Source organism: Prosopis cineraria, unplaced genomic scaffold, assembly GCF_029017545.1.
Source record: "Prosopis cineraria cultivar Desert tree isolate PC_DT_omini unplaced genomic scaffold, ASM2901754v1 PC8, whole genome shotgun sequence".
NCBI lineage: Eukaryota > Viridiplantae > Streptophyta > Magnoliopsida > Fabales > Fabaceae > Prosopis > Prosopis cineraria.
In genome coordinates, this window is record NW_026555339.1 from 2,116,487 (window position 1) to 2,142,396 (window position 25,910).

The window sequence follows — 25,910 nt, forward strand, 5'->3', positions numbered from 1 at the left end:
AGATTGGTGATTTAATTTAAAATAAACCCTCATTGATTACGTGGTCCGTATTTATGAAGTATATATCGCGCCCGAACATGACCAGTTGGTATTATTTCATGGTCATGTGCTCTCACGCAAGCTGCTTGCAAATTCAAGCCTTCTCTAGAAATTTGCCATGTGCCGATAAAAATAAACGCGACTCGATCATTGCAGTTTAAGTAATAATGAATCATAAGCCGAACCTTTATTTTAATTAAATGAAACTACTGGGAACCGTTCAAGCAATGGCCCTCTGAACCGTCGGCGCGTAAGGAGACTCCACAATCCATATAAAATAATATGGTTTGGTTAACCTGCGTGGTTCCACATTGACCCAACAATCCTCTCTGACCATTCACACCAGGAGCACCAAATCAAATGAAAAACCAAATGTCAGGTCACTATCAGCATCAAGTTTACTTCAGGATTTCTCAGCAAAAAGCCATTATTACACATGAATTGAGGAGATCGACCACGACTCTTGCTTCTATAGTGCATGCAGCTTTGTCGTGGCTGCAAACTTACAGCAATGAAAATGGGTTGTACTCCAAATGCCTCTCACCATTTCATTCATTGCTGGCCTTGTAAAATTACAAACTCTCCCTTTACCCCGTAAATACTTATGTGACGTTTTATTTTTTCAAAGAATTATTACATTCTGATTTTTTTCCCAAAAATGTTGACCTTCAATTAAAAAAATATAAAAAATTGTGTAGTTACATGCGTAATGTGACCATCCATGCATCCTGATACGGGACAACCTAACCGTATTTTAAGAAATGAAATGATAATTTATTGTAAATTTTGTCATGAAATATGTGAAAAAATAATTTGACGGCAAGGGAAATGAGAAATTTATATGTGCCTTTCTCAGATAATAAGGATTAAACATGTTTCTCTGTTCATCGCACAAAAATTAATATAAGAGTCAAATTATTTATACCCTGTAAAAAATTATTTTATCATGAATATTGAAGATGGAGCCATGCAATATGAAGTTAAGTGATAGCTTTTTTTAAAAAAATTTCGTTGAATTACAAATTATTTATAATCCAATGAAATTAAAAATATCAAAGGTTAAAAAAAATGAAAAAGTTACGTAGCACGTCAATTTTAAGCAAAGTGAAGTAAAAAGTCTGGTCACGTTTGACACGCGGCGAGCTTCACCAATCGTTCAACTACTGTTCGAAGTTAACATGTCATCTTTGAAGATGTAGTTGCGCTTTCTTTCCTCGCAATTTCTGCCCGGCTGCCTTTGCCTCCTATCTTGTCTTCTTTTCAGCGTTTGGTTATTTCTGTAAATTACGTACAGCTCATGTACGATAAACTTCTTCTTCGTTTTTTTTTTGTCACCGTGTTCACCGCATCAGGTAAATGTTAGGCAAACCCCCCCCCCCAAAAAAAAGGTTCAAAGAAATAGATCTCTTTTCGACATATGATTGGCCAAAAAAAGTTAATCATTAATTAATAAGCATGTCAACATGCCAAAAAGGACAAGCAAACTCCCAGAAATATGGAACTAATTCATTAGGATTTTTTTTTTTAAAAAAACTGTTTTCCATATACGATCCTTTATGAAATCACTTTTTATTTTTTCCTAGTCATATTATTCATGATTATAATCTTCTATGTCATTTAGAAGAAGTATGTTTGACTTTGATATAGAGTTTAAAAATCTCAGTGAGATATTTTCAATAAAAAAGATGAACTAATTCTAATGAGATTTGAAATTTGGAGGGAGAAGTAAAAAGGAAAAAGGGATACAAGATAAAGGGAGGCACCGGCATCTTAAAAAGAGGAAGGCGCATGGCAGATGAGCCACATGCCCTCCCATTGATTGATATGATATGTGGGAATGAATTTGTCTACATACGGAATCTATACGGTCTATATACAGTTGTCACCCTCCAGCGTACCTAATCAATATTCCATGTCGGTTCCAGTCAATTTTGGTAGCGTCACTCCCAATCAAATAAACAAATCACTCACCCCATGCCTCTATTTGATGCTAACTCTTGCTATTCCAAGTAAACAAGTAGTACGTCCTATCTTGTTCATTCACGATCAACTCTCATATTCAACTCTGGTTATCAGCATTTGCAAACGTCCACCACTCTTATCTGCAATAATGTAATGCCCAATCCCTTCTACACCTAATGCCTCCAAACACAAGTCTTCCTCACATGTATATAAATTCGACCGCAGAAACATCAAACTCTTTAAAAGAAATTCATATATTTGCGTGGACTTTAATGGACAAAGAGTTATCTCGCACAATAAAGGAACAGAAGGCCAGAGGTGGAGGGTTCTGGTAAACAGGCCCACAGCAGAATAGAGTACTTCTGCTACCCAAACAATCCACGTGCTCTCGACCTGGGACAGTCTTCGTTCTACACCTGTTATTGAACAAAACTAGAATTTCAAACCTAGCAACAGCTTTTGTTTTCATGTTGGCGGACAAAATTACAGGTCATTATTAAATTGAAAATGACATTAACTCCATCATGATTAACATTATTAATAAGCTGCCGCAGTGGGGTGTTTGTCGCCGGACCAGTCCAATATACTTTGTAGGCCTGGATTTTTGGGCCTAAAACCCTAATAGCCTAAAACCGAGTCCAGGACGAGCTTAGAATACTATATTTGTAACATTCTCACCTGCTGGGCCTAACCACCACTTCCAACTAGCAAAGCCCATCTTTCATCCACAACAAAATGGTCACATTATAAAAAACACGACTAGACAAGCAAATTGATTGCCCCAAATCAAGGCTTGGAATTCAAGGAACACAGGTGCCTGACTCCAAATGCCATCCAACTGTCAATATTTGAAGGTAAACATTCAATCTAGACCAATGGCAAGAATTGAATTTGCCCTGTATCGCCAATCTATTGCTGCCTTCCAAACCCTTACAATGCAATAAACGGATACTTCTCAAATTCAACACAATCTGATATGTGCATAAAGCTAAATCATCTCGAAAACAATTATCAAGTTCTTCCAATCATCAAAAGTAAAGCATAAAATACAGTGACTACCAGACATGCTAGAGATTAACAGAAAGAAGAATATAGTGAATTCCAGACGTGCTAATTTGAAAAAAGGGTTTAAGAATATACATTTATGAATGAAACCAGATTAGCACTGAGAATGCCAACTACTGGATGGGTACAAAGGCAATGGAGAAACAGAGAGGTTAGAAAACATAAATTCTTGAAATAGAGCAACATGTCCGTATATAAAAGGTCCATCTTTCTGAAATTGTTCAACTTTTTAATGAACTAAGGTTTATTCCATGGCATAGATTTTCAATATTACAAACAGGCTGAAATCTCAGCTCATCAAGCGAAGTATAATATAAAAAAACGAAATCAACCTTGCACAAAGAGAACGTAACACTAGTTTCCTGTGTCTATTTTAATATTCTCAATTGGCGAAGCTATCCCCAGTTATAAAACAGGGGACTACAGTACAAAAGAAATCACCAAATGCACCCAAACCTTCAAATGATACTGTCAAGTATACTAAGAACCCCAAACCACAAATGTTTGTGGATGATAAAAGTAGCTCCTATTAGCGTATCGTATGCTAAATCAGGACATTAGATCTTTCACAAGAAAAGCATGAAGTCTCAGAAACTTATCACAACGAAAGCACTAAAAGAGTAATAAGAAAGTATGACAAACAATTCCCTTCACCGCCAAAATGCGCGCAAAAGGTTGATGAAATACTAACTAGCTCTCAGCAGTCTAAGGTTCTCAGCTAAATAAATGCAAGAACGACGCAAAAGACAACAAACAGAAGCAGCCTCTTCAGGTAGTAATCTTGTTGTCCTTGACCTGCATACTGAGGGTACCCATGAGCATGGCCACCATGAAATGAAGTACCAAATCCATAAGGAAAACCAGTTTCGCCACTATACATGGCCCCATCATGAAACCCATGCAACTGGAATTTAAACAAGGATAGTATAAACCCACCAAATGCTGCTGAGTGCTGACGATGTGAAATTCCCGAATCACGTTGTTGCCATGGGGGATAGCCCTGCCAACCCATGGTCAAAGTCTTATCACCAGGAATAGATTTTGATCGCGGGTCAGTTGATGTCTTTCATTTCCCATTTAGAGGGACCAACTTTTTCTCCTCGATTAGGGCCTGCACACTGGGCATTCTCGTGACTGGGAATGAAAGTGTAGCCATTCGTAAAGACAGGGCCAGCAGAAAAGGTGACCATATAAAGTAATTATAGGATCTTGTGCTAAGTCAAAACAAATATTGCATTCAAAATTGCCAGTGTCATTGTAGTTATTGTTGCTGGAGCAGAAGGGCTTGGGGTAACCTGCTTGTTGATTCCCCAAACCCATTTGCCATCACCTTCAGATTCCTCCATAAGCCATATCTAACTGATTATACATGACAACTTTCACACACACACACACACACACAGATATTGTCCAACACATTTTGGTGTTTTGGGTGCGGCCACTCGAGTTTAAGATGTTAATTGTCATATTTTCGAATCAAAAGCAAGTCCGTGATCTCCAAGCCATCGAAATGCAACTTCAAATTGATTCAGGAAAAAAAAAAAAGTAGAATTCAAAGTGTAATAAAGCGGCACCGGTGGCGCGCGAGATTCAATCCCTAACTACTATACATTTCCATCTGCCGCAAGACTAGGGGCCTGAATGTAAAAATAAGCACTAGATTTGTCCCACGCCATCCACGAAAATATTTAATAGTTGAAAGATAAAGACAAAATAAAAAATTTAAAAACAATTTATTATTCTAATTGTGTTATTTCAACCTAAATTAAAATTTAAACAACCACCTATTTTATTTTATAATTTATTACTTTAAAATTAAATTTATGTAACCTTTCATTTTATTTTACAATTAAATTATACCTCTCCATTTCTTTCTTTCTTTTTTTAATACCAAACAGCACGGCCAGCCTAAGGCTGATTGAGATTATTAGAATCAACAAGTAGTAAGTCTAAAATATCAAAAGAAGGAATAAAAATCCAATGAAACTTAGGCTAGCTACTCAATGCGAGCTTTGAAAGTGATCAATCATTGTATTTCCTTCTTAGTTTATATATCGAATGGTTATATTCCAATCTCTCGACAAAGTTCGATGGATTTCTTCAACAAGCCTGGTATGTTGATGGAGAGGGCTATAGTTTTGTTGAACCAAATGCATTGCCTTAAGACTTAAGAGAATCACTCTCCACTATTATTCTTTGGTATCTCAAGTCCCAAGCTTCTTTCAGACCAAAATAGAATAGCCCAAAGCTCGCTCTCTAAGTTATCCATGCCACATCTAGGGTGAGCAAAACCGAATCGAAATTGAAAATCGAATCGAATCAAATTGAATTTTGTCTATTTAATTCGGTCTATTTGATTTTTCGGTTCAATTTGATTTTTTTTATTTTAAATATTTCAATTGATCGGTTCGATTCGATTAATAAAATTTAAAATCGAATAGACCGAATCGATTGAATTACATATAATTTATTAATTTATAAATTATATTTAATTTATAAATTATTTTATTTTATTTTTATTTTTTATTTTAATAAAGAATAAAAAATAATAACATCACTTGAAATCCTATTTTTTATAAATTATTTATTTAATTATCCATGCCTTTATAATATTTAAACATTATGTCATATGAGTGTAATTAAAATAGGCTCATATTGAAAAAATGAATGGAAAAAAGGCCCAATTTTATAGTGTTGTTTGTTTTAATATTTAAAAAAATGGGCCCAATTTCAATAGCCCAATATAAAACCAAAAAACTAAATTAACCGACCGAACTGAATTATCAAATTTTAGTTCAGTCCTTGTTCGGTTCGATTCGATTTTCATTTTCAGTATTATTCGATCGATTGGTTCTGCATGTTTTGAGATCGAACCGAACCAACTGATACTCACCCCTACCTACATCTCCATGCATAAATCTAGTGAGGTATAGTCTAGAGTTATTTTGGATTACCCCTCCACAATCTCCCTTAGAAAAGGCTCCATCTACATTAACAAGAACTTAGTCAGAAATTACCTTTTTTTAATTATTAATTATAAGGCATCTTAAAAGAATTTTTTAGTTATTAATTACTTTTTTTAATATTATGCCTATTTAAACCTATTAATTACGATAGATGATGTAATGTAAAAATACATTTTTTTATTTAAATAATAGTAAAATTTAAAGTTTATTTTATTTTCAAACAAAGTAATAACTTAATTATTATTTATTGGTCACAATAAATTAGTTAGAGTAATTGCCTTGTAATAGAGCCACACTAATACATATTACACACACATTTTTATGTATGCTGTAAAGTACCAATATTTTAAATTACATAACATATCTATATTAATATTGTATCTAATATTGATGCTCATTGATAATTCTTCGTTTCGTATTTGTAAAGTATCAAAATAATATTTTTAAATTTTAAAAAAATTAATTTTTGATCCATATCTAATACTTCTATATTGCTTATCGATACCTGAAAACCAATTTTTTTAAAAAAAACTACATTTATTAAAAGTTGCAATATTAAAATTTTTATTGCTAATATCATTTTTTGATTTGTTTTTAAAGTCAAGTATTAGATTTTTCTTAAAAAATAAGTTTTGGATATAATAAAAGAATAAATATTATATTTTTATTAATTATAAAAATGTGGAAATGTAATCTTATGATGATCAAGGAGAAGATATTGATACTACACCTACTAATAAGGACTAAGTGGTAAACAGTTAGATATAAATAAAACAAAAATATAATTAATAATTACATTTTACTTGATATTATTATAAACGACTGTATATGTATGCTAACTTGAATATTTTTTAAATTAAAATTATATTTTTAATATTTTTTATAAATATATATATATATATATACACACACGTATTGAAAATGTAATGTATTTTATATTTTTAAAAATTAAAATATCAACATATCAAATATGTATCTTATCTAACAGGCACATCAGTATCTCTGCAATATAGTATGTATGTATTGATTTCTCAATCCCCACGGAGCACATCAGCAATTGGTAATTAAGCGCCATACGACCGGCAAATACATCATCACATCCGCGATGGTAATTGAATTACCACAAATATGGTCCCACATAGATGAAGCCCCCCCTGCCCAGCCATATATACGAAGTTGGAGATCAAAGCTGTTTCACTGGAAAAACTTATACAAGCAATTAGATAATTGAATAATGATTACTGATTGATCACAATATTTAGAAAAATTATAGGGAAAATAACAAATAAAAGCTTTGTAAGAGTATTAATGTTGAATTAAAACTTTTTAATACTGATGTTCTCAAATTTCAACACCCGTTTTATCATGTTTTAATATTAACATTTTTAATTTAATATTAATATTTTTATAAGGTTATTATTTGTCATTCACCCAAAATTATAACCAGGTGAAGTAATTGCCAACTATCAGTGTGCCGGCATTAGCGCAGGCTAGTCAAAGTCAAGCTGAACCCTGTATTCGGGTGGAGTAATTAATAAGGGTCGTAGCAATAGAATTTAAAGCCCCCGTTTTTTTTTTCTTTTGGGTGGGGGTGTGAACTTAATTTGAGTGGTGAAATACAATACAGCTTCCAGTTTCAGCGAACTCGTTTTCATTCTCTTTTGTTGTTGTTGTTGTTGTTTTTTTTTTTTTTTTTCTAAAACTCGTTTTCATTCTAGAATCTGGACATTTGTTACAAGCAGTAATTTAATACTGCCCACATATCGTATGTCACCATCTCTCTACAAAGATCGGGTTTGCGTGTTCATCACTGTAATAAAATTTGAACCAAATTTAAATGGCAAATTTTATAAATTATTATATATTTTTATTATAATAAAAATATTCAAAAAATTATAAAATAATTTTAATAATTTTTTATTTTTAATATGATATAGATTTAATTCAAAAGATCCAATTTAATATTAAAATTTTTATAATTATTATATATATATTAATTATTTAGATGCACTCTGTACAATTTATATTTAATTTGGTGTTAATCTGATCTTTAAAGTGTACATTTAGATAATCAATATATATTAATTATAAAAATTTTAATATTAAATTAAACCTTTTAAATTAAATTTAGACCATATAAAAAAATTATTTTTAAATTTGAATCAAATGATTCAAATTTTATCATAGAACCCAAAACCATCCCCTCCCTACAAACCCCATGTCAAAATGTCACATTTCTTCTAGACGATGACGTGACCAGAAAAAGAGAAATATGTATATAATATTCAATCCTTGGGGCAGAAGACATGCAGAATGCTTGGGATGGGTTTCCAAATATTTTATCCCTATCGTGCAAACTGTCCACCCCTATATAAACAAAACAAAACATTCTAAAATTCAAGCCTCTGAAGCGGAGGAACAGAGATGCAATTTATATTCTGGTCAAAATGAAGAACACGACTTCCACCCGTCCTTCCCAAAAATCCATCCCCCCTGGAAGACATCACTGATATATTCTTATACTGCACAGAGTCGATCGGAAAGCCGAATCAAGATTTTGCAAAGAGATCATTCTGCGATCACAGTCTCAGTTTCCTTGTTCATCGCAAGCTATCTATGTAATGGCAGGTACTGCTGTAACGCAAACCCTCAGATACTGGATGACAGAGCACCCTATAACCGTATCGTTCCGATGGAGCCCCACCGAACTATGGTTTTCCACTTGGTCTTTCATCATCAACGCCATTGCTGCTTACATCGCCGCCGCTATTATTCTGCATGCCATCCTAACGATCTGCCGTCGCCGCCGTCCCGTTCCACTGGGCCCCATCCCCGCCGTCCACAGCCTCGCCATGGCCTTCATCTCCGTCGTCATATTTCTCGGCATGCTCTTATCTGCCGATGCCGAAATTCAAAGCAGCCGGTGGTTATGGCGGCGAACCAGAACTACCCCTTTCGAATGGGTCCTCTGTTTCCCACTCGGTATTCGTCCCTCTGGACCAGTCTTCTTTTGGTCCTACGCTTTCTATCTCTCTCGCTTCCTCCATCTGTTTCGAACATTCTTCACCATTCTTCGTCACCGGAAGCTATCCTTTTTCAGGCTGTTCAATCACTCCATCCTTCTGCTCACCTCGTTCCTCTGGCTCGAATTTTCGCAGTCATTTCAGGTATCGGCCATACTAATCACCACTCTGGTTTACTCCTTAGTGTACGGGTACAGATTCTGGGCGGAGATCGGATTGCCGTCGAAGTGCTTCACGTTCACAGTGAATTGCCAGATGCTGTTGCTGGGTTTTACTTTCGGGGGTCATGCCGGGGTACTTGCACTTCATTTCCTGAGAGGAGGGTGTAATGGGATTGGAGCTTGGGTGTTCAATGCTGCGCTTAATGCTGCGATTCTTTCACTGTTCTTGAGGTTCTATGTTAACGCGTATCGCCGGAGATCAGTCACCGTTGCTTCAGCGTCTCGGGACGGCGAGGAAGCCGGGAAGCCTGCAACGACTTGCGCTGAATTGTCAAAAATAGAATTTGGACGGCACGACGGAGAAGAGAGAAAAGAATCCTAGACTTGAAATTTTTTTTTTCCCAGTTGGGTCTTCGATGTTCCTTCGCCGCCCTTAATTTTTATTTCAGTAAGGGGAGTTTGACCCGCTCCTCCATCTCCATCAATTGTAGATAAATACTGTTCTGGGCACAGAAACTCCAAGCCCTGGTCATGGTTAACCGATAAGTAAAAAAATTCAAAATTGAACGTTCCTGCTTCAGATTATGTAACTCACATTTAGATTCGCACCCTCAAACATTTATTATGAATTTTTCTGTGCTGGCTGTAAATTGCACCCTTCGCTTGTTAAAATTTTTATATTATATATATATAGTTGCTAAAAAAAGAGGCCATTTTATTTATCATATTATTATATATAAGATATACTCTTTCCATAATATAATATAAGTCATTTTTTAAAAGAACTCTTTAGTTTAATATATAGAGTGGCGCTAGACAATTTTTATAAACTTTTTACATTTATATCATTGCTTTAATGAAATTGATGTAACTAGTGAATGTATAACTTAAATATTCCACTCAAAAATATAAATAACAAGATATGAACATTTTTTAAAAAATAAAATATTAACTAATTTTAAAAAATATAAATTAATTAGAAAAAATGACATTAAAATCTTTTTAAATTATGTAAATAACATTTTAGTCGCTTAAAATGACATAATTCTCTTAAAATATTTAAGAATTTTTATGTTATTAAGAAATTAATGTAAGAAATCAAATTGTCCTTGATTGAAATAAAAATTCTAAACTTCACAATAAAGACTTGCAAGTTGTTGTTGAATTTTTGTGATTTAAAAAAAGTTATAAATATTAGATTAAACTTATAAATGATAAGTAATATTTATAACAGTTGAAGAATATCAGTATTTTAAACGTGAACTTGAACATTGTTGTTAAATTCTTGTGAATTTAAAAAAATTATAAATTTTATAATAAAACTTGTGAATGAAAATTGATATTTGCAATACTTAAAAAAATATTAGAATTTCAATGCAAAGTTACGAATTGCTTTTAAATTCTTACAATTTTTAAAAAATTATAAATTTTAAAACAAAACTTATGAATTAAAGATGCAAAATATATATTTTGAGTTTTAAGATTGTTATTTCAATCAAAGACAATTTGATCTTTTATATTAATTTTTAATAAAAAAATTTTTAAAATTTTAAAAGAATTATGACATTCATTTACATAATATAAAAATATTTTATTATCATTTTTTAATTAATTAATAAGTACTTATATTATAATTAGGAAGAGAATAGTAAATATGGGCAGCAGCAACGAAGATGAGGATCCACACGAAGAAACGTTCTAGCAAGACGCGAAAGCGTGACGTGACGTGCAGTGTATCAAGTCCGATTAAATAAAAAAAATTACATATAGACGCACAGAGATAATTTATTTATAAATAAATTTTATAAAATTTAAAAATTACAACTGAATTTTTTAAGACTTAAGTGTAGTTTAAAATTAAAATATAAAGATAATACTATCCTTATTAAAAATATTGAAGTTATCATTATAAAATATTAAAGTAATAATTATAAATTACCGATAAATTATTTGTAAATAATTAATGTTAAACTTTATTAATAATGCATGATTAATTTAATTATTAGATATGTAAAGTTAAAATTATAGAAAGTTAAATTAAAAGTAGTAAATTACTGATTAAATAATTATAAATAATTAGTATTAAATTTATAATACATAATTAGTTTAATTATTTGATATGTGAAGTTAAAGTTGTAAAAAATTAAAATGATAATTATAAATTATTCATGAAGTAATTGTAAAATATTTGATTAATGTAATATATTTTTAATAGATGTATTATTATTTTTATACCCTAATTTTAAATAACATTTAAGTCTCAAAGAACACAGTTGTGATTTGTAATTTTACGAGATTTATTTGTAAATAAATTTATTCATGAGACTTTTATATAATTTTGGAAGAACTACATTAAAATCTTACATAAAAAAATTAATTATTACAAGATTTAATGACAATTGAACTAAGAAAATTGACAATTAATCATGTGGTCAATCTCCTTAATTCAATTGTCACCAGATCTTATAATAATTAATTTTTTACTTGAATATAATTTTTTCTATAATTTTCTCTTAAATAAATTCTTCATGCATAAAATGAAAGGATTTGAATTCGGTGACTATACTTAATATAGATATTGAGTGCTTATACTATCTAACCTCGTTAAAATTCAGATTAATAGTTTAGATAAACTCACTCATTTACTAACCTTAAGTAAAGTTTAAGTTTATAACCATTGATTTAAATTTTAAATATTTATATCAACACTTAATATTTATATTAAATACAGTTATTAAATTTAAATCTAAAATGAAAGGGTTAAGTTTCCTTCTAATTAATAGCAGCTCCACATCCATCCTTTTAAATTGGATTTCTTTTCGGTACAATGCACGAAAATATTTTAATATTTTAAAATATTACAAGTGTCACATCATCTTTTAAAATATATTTAAAAAACATATTAATACTATTCATCTACTGTAGAATAGAGGCAAATACTTTTCGAAATATTATATTGTACGTATAAAAAAGTAAAAGCATCAAACGTGCATATTATTTTTATTATCTTTTAAAAAATATAAAATATTTTTTTAAAAATTAAATATTAAAAAATATAAAATATTTTTAATCTTTTAAAGTATAATCATTATCTTTTTTAAAAAATATCCTTATTAATAATGACTTTATATTTATTGTAGAGAGTTTAACATAGATAAATATAAAAGTATAGGGTTAATTTAAAAGTGACTAACTACTTTATTGGGGTGAGATTCGATTAAAAGGGAGAAAGTATGAGCTTCATGTATACCATTATTTTTTTACTATAAACTTTATGCTTATTTTTATGTTAAATTAAAAAATACTGTTCATCATACTAAATTTTTAATGGGACAAACACTTTTTATGTTATTATTTTATAAATATAAAAAATATAAGCATCAAATGATAGGTTTTACATATGTTATTTTTATTATGGCTCTTACATTTACAGTCATTTTTCACAATAAACATTATATTTATTTTTGTATTATAAATCTCACGTAATCTCTGAAAATATTTAAAAAATTAAAAAGTTTATTCATCTTATTGTAAATCAACAATGGAATGATGCACTTTACAAAATAGAATGATGATCTTGGTTTTCCATGTTTTTTTACCTTTTCTCCTCTCTTTTCATTAATCAGTTCTTAGGGTCCTTCCCTCTTTTCCTAAGGTTGTGTTTAGTTGTAAGGAGGGGAATTTTAACATTACCTTATTTGACTTTATTAGAGAAGAGAGGAGAGTTTTTGACAATCATTTGTTTGATTTAGAAGGAAAAAGAAGAGAAAGTAACAACTAATTTAATATTATATCCTTGTGCATTAGTTTAAAATTTTTTAATAAAAAAATATAACTTTAAATCTTTGTACTTCATTTAAGTTTGTTATAGGTTGCCACACTTTTTTTTCTTAATATTTTAGATCCTTATACCTTTATTTTTTGATGTTTTCGATCCCTTCATAAGTGGTGTAATAAGAATTTAGAACATTAAAAAATAAAAGTGTAGGGGCCCAAAACACTAAAAAAAATATAAAGACCTAAAGTTATGTTCTCTCCTTTTTAATTGTTCTTTGTATAAAATAATTTTACACCTTAATTTAAATTGTATGATTTTTTAAAATTCACTCTCATCCTACCATAGTATCATATTGTCAATATGTATAAAAAAATTTAAATCAATAATTATAATGATAACAATTTTTTAAAAAATAAATTAACTCCCTTCAATATATAATAAAATATGATGAATTGTTTTTTTTTTAAATCACTCTCATCCCATCATATTGTTAATATAATAAAGTGATTAGAATTTTGAATGACTATAGTGTAAAAAAAAATTTAAAATTAAAAAGAATTATAATTTAAAATGGATTTAGATTTGAACCAAGTTTAAATTCATAATTTTATGTGTATCCAAATAAAAGATTTGGTTCAAATTAAAATTTAAATCTAAATCTTCATTAATCCAAACATACGATCATGGCAAGATTTATATACTTAACATTATATATTTAATATATTTTTAATCCAATTAAATTAAAACATGTGAATTTTAATGTATTAATAATTTTTATAACAAAAATTTATTATAAAACAAATCATCTGTGAAACATACACATGTCTTAATTTAATTAAAAATAAGTATTTAAATATAGGAGTTTTCTCTTTTCCTTAATTAGTTTTTAGGGTGTATTTTACGAGGTGAACTACAAGTACTTCATGTTCATAGCTTAAAAATTATTAGGGAAAAATGTCTCTGACTTTTCTTTCGGAGCTAATCAACTTAAATTGAAGCGAGAAGGTGCCTGACTGTTAATTAACTACCGAGCGTGGGTGTTGTTAATTAACGGCGCCTTTCCTTTCCCCCATCCTATCTTAAGTCTTGTCAATTCACCCCAAAAGACGTAATAAAAAAATGATATTGAAAATGGAAATGACAGTCAAAAATAAATCAAACATTACTGGGTTAAGCCGGTTAAATTCCTGTATTCATTTATATGAGTTTTTCATATGTATTTATTTGATTCTAATGCCAGGTTCGGGATGCCTTCCTCGTATGTAACATGTATATCCATTTCCAGCCACCCACGCACACTCCACCACTTTCAAATGAATGATCACAGTGCTTTTACACAACACACAGAAGTAACTGCTCACACACACCGCGTTTGAGTGCAATAAGATGTAAGAAAATAAGGTGTCATGAAATGATACCAGAATGTGACAGTATAGGGCAGATAGTTTAATATTAAACGGGCTTTATACAAAATTCATAACTCCTAAACTATGAGATTTGAAATAAAAAAATTATCTAACATTTTCAAAGGATTTAGATTTAATGATTGTACTTAATATAGGTAATGAGTACTTGTATTATTTAAATGATTAAAATTCATATTAATGACTATGAATTTATATTTCACTTGAAATTAATAAATGAGTGATTGTATTTAAATTATTGATTTAGATTTTAATAGCTTATATGATACAGGTATTTAATACTTATATTAAATAGAGTTATTGAATTCAAATTTCATTTGAACTAATATTTAATAATGTCATGAGAAGAAAATGTTTGGATTTTGTTAACATGTTTCGACTGTAAGTAGAAATGAGCAATTGATGGTTCATGAGATGATCAGCGTTTTAACAACCACGTTCCCATCCCAAGATGACCTTCAATCTCAATACTGGTCACGAAAAGATACGACCTCATTTTCATAATTAACCAAGAAAATCAAACTCTGACTGGCTTCATATAAATACTCAATCAAACCCATAAATCTTCATATCCAAAGCATAACGTACACTTACTCTTGCATTTCCTTTTTTCAAATGGCCTTTGCATTTCTACTGCTTCTCGTTCTCACTTTTGGTACCTCCCTCATTCATTGACATCATTTACAGCGATACTTTTTGCTTCAATCTTTTATCCAATTTTGATTCCCTTGTTTCTTCTTTCTAAACAATGTTACAGGTTATGTAGAATCCGCTACATACTTCCAACTTGAAAACCGGTGCAACCACACATTGTGGCCTGGAGCTCTATCGGGAAACAGTGCCGCAAATCTCGGAGACGGCGGATTCTCCCTGGCACCGGGATTGTCAGTTTTTCTCGTCGCTCCATCGGGTTGGTCCGGACGCTTCTGGGCCAGAACCGGCTGCGACTTCGATGGCACTGGTCAAGGTAAATGTGTCACCGGAGACTGCGGTGGATTGCAATGCCGCCTGGGAGGTGCTCCACCGGTGACGTTGGCGGAGTTCACCCTCGGAACTTCCAGAAACGACAAGGACTTCTACGACGTAAGCCTGGTGGACGGTTACAACGTGGAGGTGGGAGTGCGGGCAATCAGAGGAACCGGTGACTGCCAGTACGCGGGATGCGTCACGGACTTGAACAGCCTGTGTCCGGAAAAGTTGCAGGTGAAGGATGGGGATAGGGTGGTGGCGTGTAAGAGCGCGTGCGCGGCGTTTAGCGAGGCGGAGTTCTGCTGCACAGGTGACCATTCAACACCGGAGACTTGTGGGCCGACGCTATACTCAGAACTGTTCAAGAAGGCCTGCCCAACGGCCTACAGTTACGCTTACGACGACCCTTCAAGCACTTGCACTTGCTCCGGCGCTGATTATGTCGTCACATTTTGCCCGTCCGGATCCTCCTAGCTAGTCCTCTTGTTTCCTATCCATGCGATGATATTATAATTTAAGGCATTTACTTAAGCATCACATCAAGGCTCAAATCCATAAGCGTTATTCATTTGATTACATGATGAGGGACAGTGGTATGATGGATTTAACTTTGAGGATTTTTCGTTAATTATTTCATTACTTTTTTTTTCCAGGTAAATTTCATGCTATTCTTTCAAAGTTTGAATCCCGTGAAAATTTTAACGGAATGGGTTCTTCATGAATATATTTTTCTTTCCAGTTACACACATCCAAATCTTCAAAATAAAGGAATTGATGCTTCAGATAACCCTGAAAAAAATACTTATATTTCGAACTTTCCGCAGGATTGCCCTTTTCACATATATTCTCAACAGGCTAAAAAGTAAAGACAGGAACAATAATATTGTACAGAGAGGGAAATAGATAGAGATCAAGTAAACATGAAACTTTTTGCTCGTTTTCTTTTCAAAGGCCTTCGGCCAGATTAAAGCTGAACCATCTCAAATTCTTTTTCTTTTCGCTTCTTCTAACCCCCCTCCATTTTTCTTTTTACATGCATTTCCTATTTCCTCTACAAAAGGCTCTCCTCTTTGGAAGCCCAACTGTAACCTACTCATCTCATCCTATTTTCCTAACTTGATTCTAAATCTAAGGTGTTACATGCTACCTTCTTTTTCTAAATTAAGAAATTACAAGGCCAACGCATCCCGAAAGAGGAAAATGATTTGACAATTTAACACTAACCTATATCTTACAGATATGCCATCGAGGAACTACCTCTCAAAGAAAAACTAGTTCGCAGACGACTAAACCACCACAGTTGATAAATGATGATTTTATATATTTTTATTATTTTAATTTAAACTTTTAAATATGAATTTGAAATTAATTGAGTTTAATTATTTGATTTTATTAGGCAATATTTAGTTTTTAAAATTTTAACTATTTAAATTTATGATTTTAAAATATAAATGATATTTTAATATTTATGCACAACTACTATTTAATTTTATTTTATTTGTGCATATTTTTTGAATTCAGTTTGGAAGATATCAATAAAGATTATTTTGAATAAAAAGAATACGAGCATGCTTGGAGATCAAATTAAGAATTAAATCTTTAAAATTTTGTTTAAATTTATTTTGGATTATTTAGTGTAGTTTTCAATTAGGATTACTTAGATTAGTTTTATCATTTTATCATTAGATTTCCTTTGGCTGTACGCAATTGCATCACTTTTGTATATATAAAGGAAGCAACGCATACCACGACAGGGATGAGAGAAAACAAAGAATAAGAGTTTTTTGATGTTTAAGGAAGAATTTATTTTAATTTACTCTTCTTCTCTCTATCTTTGAATTTTATGCTTTAATTATTATTGCTGATTAGAGTAATTTTATTACATAATTTTTGGGTTATAAATTTTATCTGAGTTTTTACTTGCTATAATCAATTGATATAGCAACATAAGAGTAATTTAGCTTAGCTTGGATGATTATGCATGCTTTGTTTTTGGTGTGGCTAACTTAGAACAATTGTTAGGTTGTAGGTTGAGGGAGATTTTAATTAATTTATAACTTAATTTATTGTTTAATTCTTGAATAATAATTTAAGAAATATATAATGAAACTAGAATAATAAAGTTACATAAAATTAATTTATTTTGTAAACAAGGAAGATTAAATTTAAGTGATTGAGTTGTGATTGATTACACTGCTTGTGCTTGATAATTTTCTTAGTTGAATTTTCTATATTTATTTAATTCTAATTTAGTTTTAATTTCATCATAAAAAACTCCCATTATTTACCTTTTCATAATCATAATTTAAATAGTTACTCTACTAATTCTTAGAAAAATGATCTAGGTTATGTTTTACTGTAAAATTTAATTTTTATTAATTTTAGTGCTATTCGACAGTAGTGTCAACATTTGACCTGCACTAGTGTACTGACCCTCACCTTCCCCTTTACTACTAAAGAGAGTTTGGTCACAGCAGTCAAGCGAAGCTCCACATGCTAAATTATATGATTGACATGCTGAATGGCATACTTAGAGCCTGTTGTCTCCATCCTTGTCACACTTTTGTATTGATATCTGCATATTAAGAACCAAGTTCATCAGCTATTATGCTAAAAAAAGAAAGAATCTGAACAAAATTTTTATTAGATAAAACAAATCGCACCCAGCACCAGCAAGCTAGCCATTTAACAGCTTTGTCATAGTAAGTGCTGCCAAATATATTAAATAATTTCCTAGCATCACTAGGGAATAAGTGGTTGTAGTTAGGCATGACAACCACATCTTTTAGCTGCTGCTGCACACTTAGTTCACTAGGAGCACAATATTATCCCGACAAGTCATTTCCCAGTACATTTTTGCAAAACTAACAGACTTGATAAGAGCGTCGAGCTGTTTTGGCATGTGTATCCCACGTAGTTAGAACAACAAAATTCACAAACTCCATTATCACAAACCCCCCCGTGTAGGCTACATTGCTCGTCACAAATGATTGCATATATGTGACAGCAGGTGGAGGGGGGAAAATAAAAAAAGACGTGACAAGAATTGAGTAAATGTTGTTCCACATTGAAACTATTATTTAACAAGACTAATTGAATCTTCCTGCCTCAGTTAAACTACATAAAGGAGACCCAAGTTAGTTATCCTAAAGAGACTCAACTATAGTACATGTTAGCTTTTGCATATATAATTCGCTTCATATCATCATATGGAATACAATTCTTCAAAAAGCCCGCCCTTAACATGCTATATATTTTTGCAATACTTTGGGTAACTAGCTATGAGATTGAAGACATATCTAATCACAATGTTTTGTTTAGAACTTATTACTACATAACAGTTGAATAGCCAATGCTAGAATACCCATTTTTACATTCACAAATCCCATTAGAGAGACACTTGTCGTTACCATTGCAATTTCTGGGGCAGGATCTCAAAATGAAATTAAATAATAGGATTTATTTTGGTTCCAGCACTTAAACCCAGAACACTAAGGTTCATATATCAAGGGAAAAAAGAATTTACTTTAAAAAACAAGAAAAATGTTGTTTCCATAGAGAGAGTAATTCAATAATTGAGGCACAATGAAAATACAAGTTAAAATATAAAGCAGGATATGAGAACTCACATTTGCTACAATCTTGACCATGAAATCTAATAAAGCAGTGACAACTTCCATCAATCCAATCTCCATTGAAATTACATTCATTAGGACATTGCCCAGGCATCACAAGTCTATCAATGCTATGGAGTTCATGGTATGTAGGGCATATTAATTCACCTATGGATGAGTAATTTACAGAGTAAGATGTCAATTTACTGAGAAACCAACAACCCCAATGCTAGAAAAAAAAACATACAAAATAAATGAAAAATAAAATAATAATAATATTAACCATTAAGGCTAGGGAACTGAATGGGTCCACCAACTTGAGGACATACTTTCCAAATACCATCAACTACAACCAGTAGGTCACATAACAGAACCATATTTAGCAACAAGTTCAATAAAAGCCACAAGGTTGGAGGTTGAGCATAGTTTGAGAGGGAAAAATATAGAAGAAGCACTTAAAGATTCAGCCTCCCTAGATCAATATCTTAAAAAATGGTTACCCCATTACCATCACCATTTAAATTATACGTGGAGTTGCATGATGGGAAAATTTTATTCTCTTGATAATCCTAAGTCAGCCACACCTCCAAAGAATTATTGGCACAGCTATGTTGATAATAACCATTTCCTTGGGTCATAAAACCTCGCACAAATCCTGTGCATACTAAAGTAGAGGCCATACACCTATATTAAAATGGGAAACAAATTAGCAACTTCATGCCTTTAAATTTTAAATACTTGATGAAAAGCATACAGGAGTTGGAAGCTAGCAGTCACAAATCTGACCTAGAGTTGGTCCCTCAAACTTCACCCAGCATTCAATCAGGTGTGCGTGAATTGTTGACATTTGTACAAGACCCGTTTGAATATGCAATAAAATAAGTACAATAATCAGCCAATGAAGATTGTCCACCTATAACAATCGGTGAGCAAGTCACCAAAACTTATGACTGTTGAGTTTATTGCTTTACAGTAACCGCACACTGCTTACATTGAAAAAGAAAATAGTGGCAACTTAAGAATCTTTACTGTATATTGGAACTATAGAAATAGAAGCTACATATGAATTAGAAGGCAACGACATGAGATGTAAATTAATTGCTTAATAATTAGTAGTGAAAAAGTTGGCATAGAATAATGATAAAGAGACAAGCCATCACTCAACATATAATGGATTAACATCAACCAACCTTCATGGATATGAAGGCGTAATTCCACATACCTTCATTAGCTTGTGGAAAATAGTGAGCCCACTGAGGTAGGTCTCCACTGTATGTAACAATTGGGCAGTATCCCTCTGCCTCCCTATTATACATACAACTAGACAACTGTGCTTTATTGCAATGTTAGGCCCCCTTCTAAAAATTGCAAGGGGAGGTAACAAATTCAGTACCTTAGTTACGACCCCAATCAAGATAGTCTGCCATGCTATAATTAGCATGGTACCATCTACTATCTACTAAGAGAGCTAAAGTCATTTTTGAAACCATAAATCTTGTATCCACAGAACTGGTCATAATCCCATTCATTATAAGCCTTTTTTCTCGGTGACATCCTATCCACACATCTCTTGACTTCGTCAGTAGGTGGCAGAAGTACAAGTTTAAGGACATTGCACATGGTTTTCTCACTAAACAATAGTTGCTACTTGCAATGTTTTTATTTAAATTTCTAATCTAAGTACTTCCAGCCAGGATTTTAAAGGAGCAAAGGTGGCAAGCTTGTACTTGATTTAGTCTTTTTACCAAAAAAGGAGACACCTCTTAATCACTTAATTTCTCATTTACTCCCTCCATTAAAAAATGTAGGCATTTTTAACATCTCACCCCCAATAAGTAGTTATTTGTCTTTAAACTAATTCTATCTTTTTATATTTATCTTTATTTAATAGGTTGTTTCACCCTAAAATAAATATAAAGTGATTTATTCAATAAAGGTACTTTAAGGGAAAAAAAGATAATGATTACATCTTGAAAGACTAAAATACTTTATATTTTTTAACATATAACCCTTAAAAAATGCCTTATATTTTTTAACGAAGGAAGTATATGTAAATTTTGGAAAAATATCAATGAAGGACCACTGGAGGAAATTTATATCAGTCAAGAATTACTTATTGTTAAAATTTAAATGAATACTTGTTAATTCAGGTTAGTCTTTAACAAGTATTCATTTGTATTTTAACAGTGACTCATTTTAAATTAACAACTATCAATTCGAGCTTGTTTTTCATTTAAATTTTGACAACAATTGATCCTTGTTGATATAAATTATTTTCAGCGGTCCTTGATTGCTATTTTTCCATAAATTTTCAAGTGTTAAACTATGATCATATTTCCAAAATATTTCATAAGCATAATGTAGTGAACACACCCATTGGACACTAACTATCTTAATTGTTGAAAAATTAAAAAATGTAATTAAAAAAAAGTAAAGTTCCATGCAACTTTGCATTTCAACTAAAAAAAAAGCCATTACATAATCAAAACTTATCTTTATTACTAGCCTGAATAACCACATACTGTAAGCAACTAAATTCATTATATTCTGAAGAAAGCAAACAAAGAAGAATAAGAGTAGTCACATTTAAGAACTGACAAAAATAAATGGTTAAGAAAGAGGAAAACTTGATGTTCTACGCCCTCCCCTATCTTCCACTTCCAAACTAGTGAAATTTCAAGAGAAAGCCTATCATCAAGTAATTCATCAATCATTTGTGAAAGCTTTGACTAAGAACACCAATCATGTTGTTAAATATTTTGAGAAATAAAATACTTTAAAAATTCTCATTTCATTCACGATATGAGTTGAATATACATATAGAGAAGTGAATGAAAACAATCCTGCCATTCAGCTCTTGAAAATCAACTAACATAGAGACACCATCAAGGTAGAGACTGTAGCTAGTAGTAGGACTACAATGAATAAGGAACATGCAAAAGAAACAAAGAGGGAAAAGGAATATGAGAGGGGAAGCTGTGACTAAAGTGCTAAGATAATTTTGTTAACGATTAACTTTAATAAATAATCAAAAGTTATCCCAACCCTAATTACAAAGGGCTTGTGATTTTGGCTAATTGGAGGTTTATAAAAGCCAATGACATATAGCTTTGCTATTGCTATGGTACTATCTCACCTATTATGGCCTTACAACTTCCATATAGCTATATTATACCTATTACTAGAGAGATTTTGTGTGTTGTGGCCAATACTACATATAAATAGGGCAACAATATATCTTCAGAGCCTATTGCTAGAGATTCACATGACTCATCCTTAGACAATCAAAATGTAATAATTTAGTATTTAATACCAATATCAAGAGTAAAGCTTAATAAATGATAGAACACAATGACGTTGTATAATATAAGTAATAAACCCCACTTAATGAGATAAAGCTTGTTGTTATTGTTGTACCCATATCAAGAGTGAGGAGGGCAAAGGCATCCTCCTTTAGTCATACCCCTGATATAGTTGATGAACAAACAAAAACCTCTTGATGTTGCATTTGATGAAGAGAAATTTGGTTTTGATATCTTGGGATAAAGCTAAGACTCACCCCTGTTACATCTTTAAGTATTTTAAGATTGAAGTAATTGATATTATGTTTTCCAAAGGATTGTTAAATAGTTAGTAGGTTTTTCTTACTTAAGTTAGGTTTTCTGCACATATTAGTAATCATCAATTATATTTTGCTATGTACTATACAGTGCAGCATTTCAGAGTCATGATTCTAGAAATAGTATTATACACATACTTAACAATTATACCACAAATAAGAAACAATAATTATGGCATTGATACAATAAAAAGGAAAAATGTTCCAAAGCAAATAGCCCATAAAGATGTCTTGAATGCATGACAACACATGGAAGCACCACACGCGTTACCAATCGCCCAAGCTTTTCATCCATGACTTGTTTAGTAACCTTAAGGACAAGTAATTTTGAGCTTAAAAATATGCGTTACCAATCGCCCAAGCTTTTCATCCATGACTTGTTTAGTAACCTTAAGGACAAGTAATTTTGAGATTAAAAATATGAGCCAATAAAATGCCAAGCATGGAAAGGAATAATGCAAAAGCAAACATTTCTTATAATGCATTGATTAGAAAACTCAATAAATTCTAAAAGTCAAATAAAAACAATTATCTTGCTAATAATAACAAATAGAAAAAAGTAATCATATTTAAGATCTCATATTTAGCTAGGCTTATATTAAAACTATCCAACCATCAAACTTCCAAACTTCAAGAGAAGATATGGTTTCAAAAAAAGTGGTACAAGTATATAAGACGTAATTTTAGTAGTCTAAAAAGATGAATCTTAGAGTATGCAAGCTAGCATACTAGATTATGCCATCTTTTCCTTTCATCTCTAAAATGAGTAAAGGCATGTGGATCAAAACCAAGAAGATGTATAACCTAAAAAGATCAAATCTAATCAATAGTACCTCCAAGATTTCCAATTTCATTATGTAAAAACCCAACAACCTTATATATGAGGGTAGTAGAAAGCAAAGTCTCAGACTCAGCTGTCAAAATGGCAAGTAGCAACATTCACATGTCCTGTAAAGATTAGAAACTTCAATTCCAAAGCCTCCTAAATGCAAGGTAAGGATAAACATTCAAACTATAATAAGATTCTAGATAAGCTACCAGCTATGGCATGGCCCCATTGATCACTTTCATAAGCCACTACCTATGTAAGAGTGTTCCTAGTAGTAGGTCTTGTGGTGACCAAAAGAACTAAGTCAGCATCAAAAACACCCTTTGGGAAAGGTGGACAAGTAGGTCACTTCTCAAATTAGCAAGCAAAAATGAGATGAAATTTTATTAAAAAATACAATGTCCACATAAGGCAGATGACTAATTAATTATACCTTCAACATATTCATACGAAAGCTGCACGCCTCCTTCTTGCCCACATGCAGAATATCCACTTAGATGTAAGTTTCCTTTGACAAGCTCAACAGCTAATGTTCTCTTAAACCAGTCAGCTATTTGAACCAATGCCTGCAACAGGTTGCTTTCATGGGTAAATATCTTTGTTCAATCTTTATTTGTCACTAATTCAAGTTATATTAATCTAACAATACTCTTAATGATACCTTATGAAGACAATGCTTTTTATCATGTCCAGTGATATTTTTGAAAGTGTAATTATTCCAGCAATCAACAAATATTGGAGGATTAACATGGGGATTACAAGGAGGGTGCCTAAGAAATGAAGTTAAGGGAGGCTCCCCAAGATATTTAAATAAAAATATGGATTAAAATTTATAAACAAGATAAGATAGAAAGGAAATGCTATATCAGGTCAAGACACACGAAATCTAAAAAGACCCTTTTCTCATATTAAACATTCATTTTGACAATATCACCATCCTTTTGAGAATCTCTGTCATATGAATGGCCAATAACATCACAATTGCCATATATTCTCATAGATTGTTTTGCATTCTTTTAAAGCCTTGATGGCATTGACACTCCAACTAATACCCTAGCTTTATGACAAAGTGGTTTCATGTGACCAGGTTCATAAACTTATGAGTTAACTGAATACACCTTTTGACTAGGTCGCTTCCTCTATTCAAGTATTTGATCATCTATGCAAGAGTGAGAGCTAGTGTTCTTAATTTTCTCTTTTAAGCCTCCCATTTTGAAGTAGGTACTCTTGAGGCTTTGCAACATTTGCGTCCAACCATGCCAATAAAAATACAATCTGAAGCAGGAAGTAGAAGTTTAATAACATGTAACAACTAACTAAAAATTCAAAATGTCTAGTTCTTTGTATGGAGTGAATTTGGTAACCAGTGAAAACCACAACTTTTCCCTCTTTATCCTTAATTTAGCATGCAGTCATAGTACATAAAATTGAGCACCTATCTAAAAATACTATCTGATACGATACAAAAAGAAAGATTTTATACAATGTCAGCTCCACAAAGCTTAAGAAGATGTTGTCACTATTTGTGAGAATACAATTTCTTTCAACTTAGTTCATCATAAAGCTAAAACTAGCAAAAGCCAAATATTTAATTGCAGAATTTCAAAATTAAGCTACTCGAAGATATGCTAGTAAGCAGCTTGCATTTAAAGGTAACTCATGGGTATTGAGCAAACAAAATAAAAGCTAAAGATTGAAGAGAATAAAATCTTTAAAATCATAGAAACATCAATTACTAATCCAGCACCTTCCAGATTAAGCATTGCTCTTCTAAATAAAACCTAACCTTTGAGGTTCAGTACTCGGACTAACAAAACAAAAAATGCCCTTCAACTTCTTTATCCTAAATAAAAACACCTATCTAATTCTTTCATCAATTAAGGGAAAGTGAAATAAAAGCCTGGAAATGTATATATTGTTCTATTCTTTCTTTTACCTTAAAATGACCAATTAGAACCTGAGCATAGTTCAGCAGATGATTTTGAAATGCCCAAACCTTAAACATTGTAGCAACATTAAACTAAAAGAAATGACTAAAATAAGAAGGAATGTAGAGGATAAATTAAAAGAGCTTACCTCGAAGATAAGGACAGCGAATCAAAGCTTACAATCGAATCCAGACAAGATAGAGGAACTACACAGAAGCATTGCCTCAATGGAATGTTGAACATAAAACCACAGAACAAGTTGATTCCATTAAATATCCAATGGGATTTTAATTGGCTTTAGGACCCAAAAAAATTGCTTGCTCTTATGCATGTTGGAAAGCTTTATTCAGATGAGAACATGAAAAAAGGAGGAATAGGAGAGGCAATAGTGGTTTATTCTAAAAGAAATTAACACTGTTACAACATACAAGTGAAAAGGCAGGATCTAGAATTTAGATTCCTCACAAAGTGTGCTATTACCATAGATTGATTCGGCACATTACATAATAAGTCCCGCTCTCTGTTCCCTATGC

At 31.8% G+C, this 25,910-nt stretch overlaps 2 protein-coding genes and 2 pseudogenes across 2 annotated transcripts; 2 read left to right on the plus strand and 2 right to left on the minus strand.

The window, feature by feature from the left end:
- Positions 1–3,541: 3,541 nt before the first annotated feature.
- Positions 3,542–4,522, minus strand: LOC129317634 (uncharacterized; annotated as a pseudogene).
- A 3,903-nt stretch (positions 4,523–8,425) lies between these two features.
- LOC129318739 (elongation of fatty acids protein 3-like) lies at positions 8,426–9,783 on the plus strand. Its single transcript, XM_054963672.1, has one exon. The coding sequence runs from the start codon at positions 8,654–8,656 to the stop codon at positions 9,596–9,598; it is 945 nt and encodes a 314-aa protein (XP_054819647.1). The 5' UTR covers positions 8,426–8,653; the 3' UTR covers positions 9,599–9,783.
- A 5,220-nt stretch (positions 9,784–15,003) lies between these two features.
- LOC129318740 (pathogenesis-related thaumatin-like protein 3.5) lies at positions 15,004–15,970 on the plus strand. Its single transcript, XM_054963673.1, has 2 exons — positions 15,004–15,073; positions 15,176–15,970. The coding sequence occupies exons 1-2, from the start codon at positions 15,034–15,036 to the stop codon at positions 15,859–15,861; spliced, it is 726 nt and encodes a 241-aa protein (XP_054819648.1). The 5' UTR covers positions 15,004–15,033; the 3' UTR covers positions 15,862–15,970.
- A 264-nt stretch (positions 15,971–16,234) lies between these two features.
- LOC129318317 (uncharacterized) lies at positions 16,235–24,660 on the minus strand (annotated as a pseudogene).
- Positions 24,661–25,910: the final 1,250 nt, after the last annotated feature.